At 40.0% G+C, this 14408-nt stretch overlaps 1 protein-coding gene across 1 annotated transcript; it reads left to right on the plus strand.

The window, feature by feature from the left end:
- Positions 1–260: 260 nt before the first annotated feature.
- gnl1 (guanine nucleotide binding protein-like 1) lies at positions 261–11206 on the plus strand. The gene is made up of 12 exons (XM_079343377.1): positions 261–501; positions 1338–1482; positions 2345–2481; positions 2589–2740; positions 4573–4644; positions 5261–5453; positions 5638–5736; positions 6469–6651; positions 7067–7245; positions 7528–7714; positions 8592–8732; positions 8868–11206. Exons 1-12 carry the CDS (start codon positions 429–431, stop codon positions 9131–9133), a joined length of 1827 nt encoding a protein of 608 aa, XP_079199503.1. The 5' UTR covers positions 261–428; the 3' UTR covers positions 9134–11206.
- The last annotated feature ends 3202 nt before the right edge of the window (positions 11207–14408 follow it).

A 14408-nucleotide genomic window follows, 5' to 3' on the forward strand; every position in this document is an offset into this window, starting at 1 on the left:
ACCTACATGTATTTATTGCGTTAAGCATGTCTGCTCTGCTGGAATGTGCAAATAGTAGTGCGGTGTTTACAGAAGTGGACTGTACCATTAGAGAGAGAGGAGGGGGGTTGTCAAAAGTATTACCAGCATTATCATGGTACTGTTTTAAAAAATATATATATATATATTAGGCAAGGCTTTAAGCCAAAATGTTCTCAATATACCTGCTCATTGAAGAGTGTTAATCGTATGTATAACCTAAAACAGAACACGGAGATGTGGTATCTTCCACTGTCCTCTGCAGTCTGCAGCAGATATGGCGTCACTGAAAAGTGTAGGAGTCGAGAAACTTCCCCCATGTAAATAACGTCAACAAGAGAACTGCTTAACAGAGTGTATAGTACTAAGCTTATAGATATATATATATATTTACCAGCTTATTTTTAAGTATGCCTAGGAAAAAGCCATTTAGCAACAAACAGAAGAAGAAACAGCTACAAGTCAAACGGGAGAGAAAGAGAGGTAACTATGCTGTTAGCGTTGCCGTGCTAGCGTTAGCAACGAGCTAACGGTCTGTGCTCCTCAGACAAATGTGACATTAGTGAGGCAGGTAATTCTTTTGGTGACTGTTGTTTTTGGTTACGTAAGCTGTACAAAGAGCAGCAGAACACTTTAAGCATGTGAAGGGAAAACACACTGCCTGTCAGGCTAGCTGCAGAAACGAGCATTGTGAAATAACTTCTCTTCTAACTTGGTATCACAGACATCAAAGTATGATAAAAAGCATAACGGCTTATTTTAAACCTTTTGGCCAGATACGGTTGAGTGAGAATCCAGCAGAGCAATGTAGATGTGTAATGTTACCTACAATCAATTTATAACGCTGAATGGCGATGACATGTAAGCATAAAGATAGTTGTTTTTTCATAGGTAGTATGTACAAGTATATTTCTCAAAACATATACCGGAAGAAGAACATTTAACCGGCTTGACCATAATATTTTATTAATGTATAGATGAAGGCCAAATATTTTAAATTACGGTCCAATCAGATGCTGGCTTGTGACTTCACCAGTTTTGGAGCCATTATAATGTCAAGCTGTAGAGTTAAGAAGTTGTTAAAACAATCTAAATTACTCTTTTTGTTTTGATCTTTTATGTTAGAAACATTTAATATTCTACCTAACACTGTTGGTTTTGTCATAATACCAGATTGTCTAATTGATAAGGAACTAGCAGAGAAAGCACTGGATATATTGATATCTCTAACTACCTATAATAGGGATATAGTACCCGTTTATCTTTCTCTTGGATTTAAGGAAACTGGTGACTCCTGTTCTTTTCCCTCTGATGTCCAGGTGACACAGGTTCTGGGCCAAGCAGCCGCAATGCGAGCGTTGAGCGAGGAGAACGACAGTCGGACACCTCAGACAGTGAGACCACTGATATTAGGAGACTAAATCAACAGCCATTTAGCAGAGAAGGTAGATATGACCCCAACAGGTGAGTTATCAGTTTACATTTCTTTGTTTTCTTTTTTATGATTTCTGAATCTCTTCTTTTAAATACATGCACTACCTGATGCATTTTGTTTTTTACATTGAGACACATTAAGTGACCTGTTTGTTTATTAAGCTGCCATTTGCCTAGCACCCCTTCATGTCTGACTTTCCCAGCACCCAGTTCACCACCAAATTCCTACTGGTGTCCGCTCCTTTGCAGTCACAGCACCTTAGCTATGGAAGTATCTTTCACTCTGCCTTAGACATTCCCATTACCTACACACATTTAAATCTCAACGTAAACCTACTGTTACCTTTTGTGTCTTGTGGGCTTTGATTCTTCCCTCCCATTTCATTTACACATTTAACTGTCTTTGTTTATATTGTGTTCATGTCATGACACTAAATGTTTTATAGTGTTCTTTTAGTAGTCCAATGTACAACATTTTGATTACTTAGTTGTTTACCAGAATTCTTTATCAGAGTGACTGATTTGACAAAATGCTTGTTCTGGTGCAGTACAAAGAAAGTTGAACCAAAAACTGCTGCTGAGTAGTTTTATTGATTAGAGCAACATGGTAGAGTATGATGCGATAAGAGAAAGTGAGGAGGTATTCAACACTGCTATGAAGTCATTTTATTTTAGTGGACTAAGCTTACATCGTGGTTGTCTATAAAAAAAACAAGAATTGTACTCAGAAATGGACTTAGACATGTGGTTTCTTAGTGTGTGATATGAAGGGACATCTATAGAAGAAGTCAATTATCTCTCAATTTTGCATGGTTAGTCATCTAACAACAACCAATTGTAGACAAATAATTAAATAAGTCGTTTTAATAACCCTCCTTGACTGCTTCTTCAGATTCCGACTGCACTTTGAGAAAGAAAGTAAAGAAGAGGTGGAAAAGAGGAAGAAGTTGGCTATGGAGAAGGTGCTGCAGCCTGTCTCAGACAAAGAACTTGAGACAAACATCCATGACATCTACCCCTCAGACAAAGGTCGGCTTCATTTTTATGCTTTGCACATGACTGTCTGAAAATAAGCCAAACAGACGAACAGAGTGAGTCACCGCTTGACACATTGAAAGTTGATTATTCACCGCCAGGTCTTGGTTTCCCACGACGACCATCCTGGAATTATGAGATGACCCGAGAGAACCTGATGAGGAAAGAGGAGAAGTCATACAGAGAGTACCTGGATGACCTGCACTCCAGAAACCCACCTGGCTCTCTTAGCCACTTTGAGCACAATCTTGAGGTTAGTGACATCATTGATTCATTCACATGGACCATTTGGCTATCAAATTGGCAGGTTAAACTATGAATTTATTCTTCTCATTCATTCTTTTTTTTTTGCTTCTGCGTCAGAGTAATCTATGGCCATAGGGATCAGCAGTTTCTCCAGCTGCATACTGCGTGTAACAGTAGTATGACTGCCAGTCTGCGGTTATTTTGTGGTATGCCAGGCCTGGCTGGTTTCCATTCTTGGAATGCGGAAACAACAGTCCAGCTGATGGCATTGCTGCTAGCATCCACTTAGAGTCTGAAAAAAACTGACAGATGTTCTCATAAATGAAAATTGGTGGTCTCATTGTGATTATTTCCCCTGTCACCATGGCTGCTGCTGTTTGTCATGTCAATCTCTGATTGGCGCTTTGCATTGTGGGAAACAGTACATGAGGGAGAGTGGTCTGATGCATACTGTAGATATTTGCTGAAACAGTACACATCAGGGTGTTTTCAGTTTACTGCTGAATGGGCTTTCACATTAGTTTGCCTCCTGCATATAGTGAATATACTGCATTCTGGCAGGAACAGTGTAAGCTACAAGTATAGTAGTCGGTTTTGTAAACAGCCCTCATGTCTACAGGTGTTTCATTCCTTGTAAGATTATGGATGTTTTGTCCATCTCATTCTCAGGAACAATGCATCTTCATCACTCTTCTTTACTTACAGTTAAAATGAACAGCCTTTTCATTAAACTCCTTAACAGCTCCAGTATGTTGAATACGTGTCGGAGCAGGATTGAACCTAAACTGTCGCCTAATTGACCAAGGGGCGCACACAGCTGCAGTTTAACTTTGTTTATCGTGTTTGTGCTGATGTTTTGCACTGGTTAGTTACTAGTGAATATTTAAAGTCTCACTCCAGGTAGTTTGCTTGTGTTTGTCTTGGCAATGAAAGCAGCAAGTTGAAATCTGCTCAGTTCTTTTGAACTACAACGCAAGTATGCAAAACAAGTCAGACCTCATGAATTTGCTTGTTTACCTGGATCAGTCCATTTGTTAACGTTGTCCTGTGTACACGCCTGCTTTGACCCTCTCTGCCCTCAGTAGTATCTCTTCTAGTAGGTTTTGAAGGCAGCTTTTGACACATCTTTGTTAATTGAAGCTGCTTTAAACAGCTCAGACTGCAGCACCTTTTCTATGCAAAAGGAGTATTTTCTGAATCCCGCTGATCCTCTTGGCAGCAGCATGAAGCGATCCTGCTTGTTAATGAGCTTCCTGGAAATTTACAAGTAGCCAGCAGACTTTCTGTCTTCTAGTTTACGTCTCCAGGATGTAGCGCAGTGTGAATATTGAATAGTGAGAATGTAAGATCATCTATATGGCCTATTTTTGTACCCATGTATTGTCTGGTATTTTCTTCTGCTAACAAGGTACCATCATATCTTACATGCAGGGGGATGCTGCTTAGGTTGGCTCAGGCTGCGTAAATCATATTAAAAAAAAATGAAGTTGAAAAAACCTGCAGATAATTTAGTTTCAAAGCGTGGGCTGAGCTCTGGAGGCACATCATCACAGCAGGGTTTTTAGCAGCTGCCAGTGTGATAAGTGACTCTTAGTAATCTAGAGATGATGGCTTTATGAGTGCAGCCGAGGAGGAGAACGATGGAAAAATGACACGTATATGAAGAAGCTGCTCGTCTGAACAGGTTGCTCTGCTTGTTGAACTGGAGTTTGTTTTAAAACGTGAAGATATACATATGAAGTCAACATGTTCAAGAAAACGTTTGTTTTCCTGATAATCATTCATTCCTTGTTTAACAGAATTAAAGCTCACTGCCTGTCTTCTTTTCCTCTCTTGTAGACATGGAGGCAGCTATGGAGGGTGTTAGAAATGTCCGATGTCATCCTGCTGATTGTGGACATAAGACACCCGGTAGGTGATGTTCGAAGCAAAAGCCTGCAGGATAAATGAGACCACTAGATGGTGACAATTCTACTTAAACTTGTAAATATCCAAGATAATTGTCAACATCATAGCAACCCGTATACTAATCTAAAAGAGAAGTTATGAATGATGCTTAAAACAAGAAAATGTGGCATAATTTATTGTGAATTAAAGAGCAGTCAGCTTTGATTTTAGACAGTTCTCTACCTCTGTTGTGTTGCTATGAATCAAATCACCGTGTGTGGTTTTTAAATTTCTCTTGAGTTCAGAAGTTTAAATCAGCAGTGTCTCAAAGTATATCACTTTCAGATTGTTTTCTCTCTCTCTATCTTGTTTAATGTTTCTTCTGTTGATCTAAATGTTCTTGATGAAGTCTGAGGATGTGTGCATTCATGTCTGATTAGAACTTAGTTAAACATCAGACTTATTCAATAACCAGCAAGCTGGAAATCCTTCATGTGGAGTTAACTCAATTCCTCAGTTTAGATTCAGTTCAGTATTAACGTAAAGCTTAAAACAGCTCACCTGACATTGCTCATATCAATAAAGATATGAGCGTGTGATTTACTTTTTAACGAGAGGTGCCCTCATGTGAACCACCCAGGTGCTGCAGTTCCCTCCTGCCCTGTACCACTACATCACAGGAGAGCTCCAGAAGCAGGTGGTCCTGGTTTTAAACAAAGCTGACCTGTGTCCTCCCCCACTCGTGATCGCCTGGAAGCACTACATGACCTCCCAGTTCCCCGACCTGCACATCGTGTGCTTCACCTCCCACCCCGGGCAGCCCTACAGCACAGGTGAGGAGTGAAGCGGTAGAGATGGGGGGGAGGGTGAAAGTACGCAGAGACACTGGGGGAATCTGAAGAGGACTGTGTCACGCAGAAGAATGGCATGAAACGATTTTGTCATAGAAATAAACTTGCTGTAATGTTGATTTATTTGAATGCAGTTGTTCCAAATAATCTGTCTGCTGGCTTGTAGTGCTCCAAAAGAAGAGAATGAGGAGGAAGGCTGACTGGAATTATGCTGGAGGTCCAATAGATATCCTGAAGGCCTGTCAGGAGATCACTGCAGGCAGAGGTGGGTGTCTGTCTACTAGAAATCTTGCAAACCCATAAAGAAAAGAACATCACAGCCTTGTTCACACTGGAACAAAACTCCTTTGAAACTCTTGAAGTTTATTGGATGAGCTGTACGTGAGAATGCAAAAAGCCTTTTTTTCCCCTTCCTTCATCAGGAGTGTGTCCTGCCAGCCTATTGAAGTGAGCTGATAATAAAACTTGAGTAAGCATGAGGGGGTGTTGATGTTGACTCCCTGACATTGGTGCGTAACGATAGACTTCATGCACACGGCCGTTGTGATCTACGTACACGTAAATAAACTGCTGCATTATGTTTTCAGTTCACCAGTAAGTTCTTCTCCACTCTTATTGTCGTGATTCTGTATACATACACACAGTGTAAATGTAAAGGCGAATATTTTCACTATAGCGTCACGTAGTGGATTTTGTCGCTTCTTTGGGCGCTTCCTCCCCGTCTTCTGCGTCTCTCTTTTTACATCATTTCCTGTCTCAGGAAACGCCATCCGAGCTGACAAGGACAGCGTCCTGGTGTGAGACGCGTGTGTAAGCGACCAGATCAGTAGGATATCAGGAGCAGTCCTCCTGAAGTTCTCTCATAAATTTTAGGAGTGCATATGTGAAAACAGCTATACAGTTGTACAGTCTGTGAACGTATTATGTACATAGTATGTAGCCTAAATTTTTTAATAGATTTTCTTACAAAAACCTTTTTCTTTTCTTTTTTTCAAAGTTGACCTATCGAGTTGGGAGAAGAAGATTCAAAGAGATGCTGTTGCTGAGCGCCTGGATGGGGAGCGTCCAGATGAGGGAGCAGAGTCCGTGCTGGTGGAGCATCACAGTGACCAGGCCATGGACATGAGCTGCCTATCTCAGGAGCTCTACAAAGATGGAGTCCTCACAGTAGGATGCATAGGTAACCGTCTGAGTTTTCTGTCAGCAGCTGGACCTTGTGGCCATGTTTTCTGATTTATTTTTTTTCTTGAAAAAATTCCAAACAAAATCATAAAAAGAAATGCAGATTTATTTCTTAGAAACCTTTGGAGTTCTGTAAGATCCTACGCAGTGTTTTTGTGAAGAAAACTGCCTCCATAGTTAACTGATGGAGTCAATCCAATCTACTAGATAAAAGATTTAGCAGAGGCGGTGCCTATCTGTGAATCTGTTTTTCACTTAAACAGGATTAAGAAAGAGCTATTTAACTTCATTTTTAAGTTTAACTATAAGCTTAAGGGGAGTAACAGTTTGTCATATGAAAACTAGGTGAAATGGGCATAGTGAATTAGGAACATCATCTCTAGAAACAAAACCCTTGTTCTTTTTCCCAACAGGCTTTCCAAATGTTGGAAAGTCTTCTGTTATAAACAGCCTGGTGGGAAGGAAGGTGGTCAGCGTCTCTCGAACCCCAGGCCACACCAAATATTTCCAGACCTACTACCTCACCCAGACAGTCAAACTCTGTGACTGCCCTGGATTGGTTTTCCCCTCCCTCGTCGATAAACAGATACAGGTAATACGCTCACTTTATAGGACGGGAAAGCAGATGTGACTTTGAGTTTTTGTGCCTTTTTCAGCTCAGTAGAAATGTAATTGAGTTGAACAGCACATGCAAAGATTTCTGGGAAAGTGCATCATTGATTTTCTACAATCCTGTTTGTTATCTTTCAAGGACTCTTGATGAAGTACTTCTGTGTCAGAGCTGTACTTGTCAAACTTTGGAAACTACAAATATTGATCTTTATTTCCATCTTACCTTTGTGTTTAGTCTGTAACTGTGTTTGAATTTCTCTAGATTCTGGCAGGTATATACCCAGTGTCTCAGCTGCAGGAGCCCTACAGCTCAGTTGGTTACCTGTGTGAAAGAACTCCCTTTCTTTCCGTGCTGAAGCTCAAACATCCTAAACAGATGGAGAACAAGGCCCACTTGAGAAACGAGGGGTCTGAGGAGCTCAGCTGGACTGCCTGGGATGTGTGCGAGGGTAAGCCAATTCTGAGTTTCACTGAACAACTTATTACTTATAGCTTTGAAGAGTTTGGAAAGTACAAGTGCCAATTATAAAGTTCACTACAACCTCGGTTCACCAAAACATTGACCTCTCGTAGACACTACGGTTATCAGCCATTATTAAGCTGTATCAGATGTAAGTAATTAACATATAAAAACCAAATCCTCACTTTCAACCAGTGAAGGATGTTTGTCTGCTTATTGTCACCGACAGCTACAGCTATAGAAATATAGCAGAGTTAGTACAGTCAGAGAGGAAGAACATATACTGTTTGAAGGGCCTGATGAGCGCTCAGATAGATTTAAAAGACACAAAAGAAGAAACAGTGCCAGATATGTATTTTAAAGTGGAGCAGAAAATGCACAAATTGATCAGAATGCAAGTTAAAAAAAATAAATGCTTGGTGCTAAAAAAAATTCTGGGTGAGACCTCAGCAGCCCCCCATATCTGACAGTGCAAAGTATGAAACAGATCATGCACTGACCAAGTGAAAACTGTGAACAGGAGCCGAACAAAAGTGACATTAAATGATTTCTGAAGTGTACAAACCTAATTTTAAGTCAATATCTGAATCTTTTCCTACTTCCTTTTCCTGTCTGAGTTTCTTCGTACCCAACGAATGTCACCAATGCTGGGTTTAATGAGCCCACAGCACACAGATATCAGATCAATAGGTGCAGGCTAAATTGACGATACTAAGTGACAGACTCCATTGATTATTCTGTTTAATCTTTCCACGTCATTTGTTTGCTATAAGGAAAAAATGGAAATCATTAGACTTTTCCTTTAATTATGACTAATGCAATAACACCCAGTAGTGTGTTTTATATCACTCTGTTGCTCTCTTTAGCCTGGGCAGAGAGGAGAGGCTACAAGACGGCAAAAGCAGCTCGCCACGATGTTTACCGAGCAGCGAGTAGTCTCCTGCGTTTGGCCATTGATGGCAGGTTGTGTCTCTGCTTAACACCACCTGGCTACAGCTGTCTGAGAGGTAAAGTGTGCTCCTACACACACACACAGACACACACACACACACACAGTGTCATTTCTGTTTTAAGTGTGTCTGTAAGGTTCAAACTGCAGGAGGGTGGAGTTGATTTATTCATGGTCTATTCATGGTCTACAGAGCATTGGGAGAATCACCCTGACTTGCCGGAGATCATAGCTCTCCAGGGAAGGACATCATTGGAGGAAGGGGCCGGAGAGAGGGACGATGACGATGACGGAGAATCCAGCACAGAGCCAGAGGAAGAGAAAGACCGAGACGCAGACGATGATGAGGACGGAGATGATGAAGATGAAGGGTTTGGACATCCGAGAGGAAAGGACAATAAGCCCTCTGGCTTTACTGTCAACATGTACAACGTCCTCCGGGAAAATGAGTGCGTGTGAAAACGGATGTTGAACGCAAATACAAAAGTTGTTCCCGCTTTCCCCCCCAAGTTCATTTTTCATTCCTTTTTTCCCAAATCTGCATTCCTTCTCATCTCCACCACTCATGTTAATATCTTCTCTGTACATTGACTTGAGCTTATCTAATTAATTCAACCTCCCGTCTATAATATACAGAGCGTATTCTTGTATTCATGCTGTGCCTCTGCTCTGCTTGTTCATCCATGAAGCTTATTCTTTAGTGCTGCTTATTAGAAATTGGTTTGGATTGGTTTTATTTCATCTTTGTTTATTGCATGTCATTCTCCGAGGGGAAAAAAAAAATTCCTTCAGCCTGGAATAATCATCATCAGACTGGTTTTCAATGTGTTTATCAATAAGTGACTTCACAGCTGAGATGCCAAAGTTCAGGGAGCGACGACAAAACCAATCAGAAGCACTGTCATTATGATGTCATTGACTGGAGCCACCGCTCGACTTTCAGAGCAGGACTTAAGAAGTGGGGCTCTAAATCTTCTTTAACGACCAGAGTTAGACTTTGGTCAAGGGTGTGGGGTGGGACAAGTGAGATATACAACCATCAAAATGGTATGCATAAAACCAACATGATCACTTGTAGTTTTTCTGAAACAGTTTCACAGCTTTAGTCAAAGATGCTTGATTTACACTTTGTTTTATTTTGATGAAACTGTAACTGAGAGGGACATTTAGTGTCTGTGTTTCTACATAGCAGAAAGTTTCATAGATATATTTTCATGGTTTTGGTTGGCAGTGGGATAATCAGAAGTAGTTTAAGAAAATCCTGTATTTCTGTTTGAGGTCATTTCAGGAACTTAAGCTGTAGTGTTTTAACTATTCCAACAATACTTCTTCAATCCTAACAGAGCTCTACAGTATTAAATGCTGGATGATTAATACACTCACTCAGCAGGTTTATATGTTAAAGGGCCGTGCGTTGGGTTTAAATCAACTGGAACTGCTTAAAGATCAGATAAAGGAATACACCTCGTTTGCCAATTTTTGGACTTTCTCTTATTTCTTATTGACAATATGAAGACGGATGCCACTCTTTTATCAGGGGACAGGCGAAGGTTAGCTTTGAGCAGCACAAAGACTGGAAATAAGATTTCAGCTGACTGTCAAAGGCAAAAGAAAACAGAATATGATTATTCGAGATCACTTTGCTGTTAACCAAACTCGATTTTCACTCAAGGTGAAAATCAAAATGTCTTGCAACATTTCTTGCAGCAAATTTCTGAACTCTCTGCTGCTAGTGTGACAACTTCAAGACTCCATTAAGTCACTGCCTTGCTAAAAAAGAAAATGTCTGTCACCAACTGAATTGTAGCCCTTTAAACACTGTTGTCACTTTGGTTTCCAGTCTTTGTCCTGAACTCAGCTTACAAGCGGCTGGTTGTAGTTTCATACTGACTGTAAAGACTCAAGAGTCTAATCTGCTCACACAACTCTCCTCCTAAAAATAAACAACAGTCTTTGTTCCTTTAACCACAGAGAGAGAGAGAGAGAGCGGCTATCATAGCGTCCATCTGTCCATCCTTCTAGATAACATTAACATTATACTCCATCCTTGCTCTGCTACTCGGTTTATGGACTATAAATCACATCATACTTTTGTAAGATATTTGCAATACTAAAATTTTCAGTTCAACCTTGAAACTTTGACTCTCTCTCTCAATCTCTCGCCCTCGCCCTCGCCCGCTTCAATCCTCAGTGCTGTATTTTTCGTGTGCTGTTGTCGTTCCTCATTTATTCTGTGAGGGAACTCTACAGTGCTGTGTTACTGTGTAATACATCAGGATAGAGCCACACGCACACAACTACTGTTGATGCAGTTAAAAGCACTCAATCAGCAACAACATACTGTAAGAAACACAACCAACTCTTTGTGATAATGATGTGGATTTATGGAAGTATTACCCGGTGTGTGGAGAGTGTAGTGTGAAGGCTTGAGGTGTAGTCAGGCTATTTGCTGCATTCCTCATTTCATTCCTATAAGTATGTTTAATGATGACTGGATGGATTTCTGCAATAAAAAAGTCATTAAAACCTCAATGTTGTCTTTGATTGTTAGATATTGTTTTGTAAGACATTAATTATCACTTGTGTTAGATGAGTGTAGGTTATTGAATGTATTTGCAGAGAAATGTATTTCACAGATAAACCCTTCTGACTTCTTGTTTTGCTCAAAAGTCGTAACACATGATGCCAATGCCCGCTTTTTCAAAATGCAACTCATTTAAGAGAGAGCTGATAATGTTTTGTGAACTTTGTAATTATGGACACGAAAATGTTAGAGAGGATTTTTGATCTGTGGTCAGTCTGAAATTATTTGGATTGTTAGACTAATTACTCCTTCTGAACACCAAGCAGTTATGAAGCGATTCTCATGGAGATGTTTATGTTTTATGGTTTAAGTTGTCTTATAATTAGTCCGGGGACTTTCTTCTATCAGCACCAATGACTAATGAGATTTACTGATGCTGCGCTTTACTCTGAGCTAATTAAAGTCCTCTTAATGTGCCTCACTAATTAATTTTCTGAATGGATGTGATTTGAAATGTTAAGAATAAAAAGAAGGAACAACAAAAGAATTCAATGTATTGGCACCCTTCAGCTCTCAGAGTATACATATGTTTAAATAGGCCTTTTTAATTTAATTTGAATTTAATGTTTAATTTAATGTAACATTTGTGCTAATCGAGACACTATTACTGCATAACTCAGCTGCTTATAGCCATTGCATTACTAAATAGACTTCAATATAAGTGGGAGTCAAGAAAGTAATCAACATAGATCAAATATTTAGACCTTGCTTCAACCCCACCAGTTTGAGACAAGCTTTAAGTCTGCTCAATCATAATGTGGTTTGCTTTCTAACGCACTTCCTATTTTTCATTTTCTTTCACTGTGTCTCACATGGCCAACTTGAATAAAACAGGTTATGAATGGTAGAAGGAGAAAGAGAAACGTTGTCTACTTTGCCACAGCTCTTATTAACCACGGACCATGTGGAATAAATTAAAACCTCTCCCATCTAATAAAACGATTTCCATATCCATGTGTTAAAAATTTGAAGCATATCCGTGACATTTATCTGCCACTTGAGTGCTGTATGTCTTAGTCTTTATGGGATGGCTGCATTGACAGTATTTGTCAAATCATTCACTCTTCTGACGCCTATCCAGGCCTCTGGTTAGGCTGCTGCAATTATCTCGTTATGTTTATCATGACCCACCGGGCACCATTCATTGGCAAGCTAGACGCCATGATGAAAATCACTGCTGAGCATTGCCATAATCATTATTTACGGGATGGAAGTGGGTGGAAGTCCCCTGGTTGTATAATTTGGATTCATTGCCAACTTGTATTGTACTCAGAGATACTATTTGCTGACTAGATAAACTCAGAGGGGGGGGGGGGAGAGATGAAATCATCTGGAATTGTTTCCGATTTGCAGCCGGAGCCATAAGCTGCTTAATTTCCCCTGCTAGAGCTTTGACTGTGTTATGGCCCTCAGACCTGTATGGCTGTAATTAAAGCCAGACAAAGGACGTAGATTTACTGGAGCATGACACCATAAATTTAAAAACTGTTAATTAAATTCTGCTGTGATAAATGTATTTACTGCCTGCAGTGGTCACGCCTAAGATGCTCATGTGGTTTAAATTTAATGTTTTGTTTTTTCTTTTTTTTTCCCCCTTTCTCATGACATCATAGTAAGGTTCAGTGGACTCTTGCCCCCTTTTTCTCTTTTCTAATTTATCCCATTTTTTCTTCCAGAGTGACCCACATTTACATGTAGGTAGGGGACCAATTACTTTCTTTTTTTTTCAAATGAGAGCTGGAGCATTAGCAGAGCTGAAAATAATCATTAGTCTAGTTTTATATGCTCCCATGAGTGCTGCACACACACACACACACACACACACACACACACACACACACACACACACACACACACACACGCAAGAACACTCAAACAGGTGAAAGAAGAGAGTGAATTTGAGAGGGAAGTTGTACAAAGAACAGCCAACGTGAGAGTGTTTCATTTAAAGACAAACAAATGTAATGACCCAGTTGGCTTTGTACAAACAACCAAACTGCAGAACATCTCGTTATAGTAAATTACAGTGATATATCTGAGTTGGCAGGTACACCTTTGTGGTCACTAGAGGGCTATCAAAGCAGCAGTGGTGTAAGTCTGTGCTGCAGTTAATGGTCAGGTGCACAGAGCTGATAGTGCACAGGTTTTTCATTGGTGGTGTTTATAGTAGTTATATGTAGTATAGGTTACCTGATATAACAACCATGTTCAGTTTGTAAGAAAAAGTAGGTAGCGACATATTATTAGCATCAGAGAGGTGAGAACTTCATGTTAGTGTCATACATGTAATTTCATGTTAAATCCCTCTATAATTTAAAATATACACATAAAAAGGAATTCCAGCTGTTTAAAAAATACATTTGATTTCCCTGAGAAAAGAAGAAGGAAAAAAGATAAGTTCCAATGCCCACAGAGTTTGTATCACAGAGTTTGTGTCAAGTTTTTCTAAAGTGTCACCTCTGTTTTAAAAGGTGATCCATTACAAAGAGAATAACAGGCTTATAAACACTTTCAGACTAGTGATGTCTGAGAGCTCCACCTAAGGACCGTATCGTTCTTGCATCAATCAATAATCTTTGCTCACCACCAATCATAACCATGTCTTGATTTGCTGCATCTTTCAGCTGTGATTTAATGCATCCTTGCCTAATCTAATCTTCAGACAATTTCCTATCGTCATGGATCTGCACACACACACACACACACACACACACACACACACACACACACACACACACACACACACACACACACACACACACACACACCACACACACTCTCTCTCTCTCTCTCTCTCTCTCTCTCTCTCTCTCTCTCTCTCTCTCTCTCTCTCTCTCTCTCTCTCTCTCTCTCGCTCTCTCTCTCTCTCTCTCTCTCTCTCTCTCTCTCTCTCTCTCTGTGATTTACAGCTTGGGTAGTTTTCATCTTCCTGGTGCTCTAGCAGTGCTGTGTGGGGTGACTGACCAACCTGAAAGTTTAAAAACCCTGATCAGCTTCTTCTATAATTTTCCATAACAATCATCTGAGTCTGTAGAAAGTAAGAACTACTATAGTACTACTTTGAAGTTTGGAGCTATTCCAATGTGGGTATGTTTTTTATATTTCATAACATTTGCTTCATATTGATATTTATCAACATCTCTATTTATA

Source organism: Symphodus melops, assembly GCF_947650265.1.
Source record: "Symphodus melops genome assembly, chromosome: 5".
Classification (NCBI taxonomy): domain Eukaryota; kingdom Metazoa; phylum Chordata; class Actinopteri; order Labriformes; family Labridae; genus Symphodus; species Symphodus melops.

What these genes read in the sequence shown, in the direction of transcription:
- gnl1 (XM_079343377.1), top strand. Translation starts at nt 429, where the DNA reads ATGCCTAGGAAAAAGCCATTTAGCAACAAACAGAAGAAGAAACAGCTA. An exon ending in GGTAGATATGACCCCAACAG is followed by an intron (nt 1,483 to 2,344) that starts GTGAGTTATCAG and finishes CTGCTTCTTCAG; the next exon opens with ATTCCGACTGCACTTTGAGA. An exon ending in TGGCTACAGCTGTCTGAGAG is followed by an intron (nt 8,733 to 8,867) that starts GTAAAGTGTGCT and finishes CATGGTCTACAG; the next exon opens with AGCATTGGGAGAATCACCCT.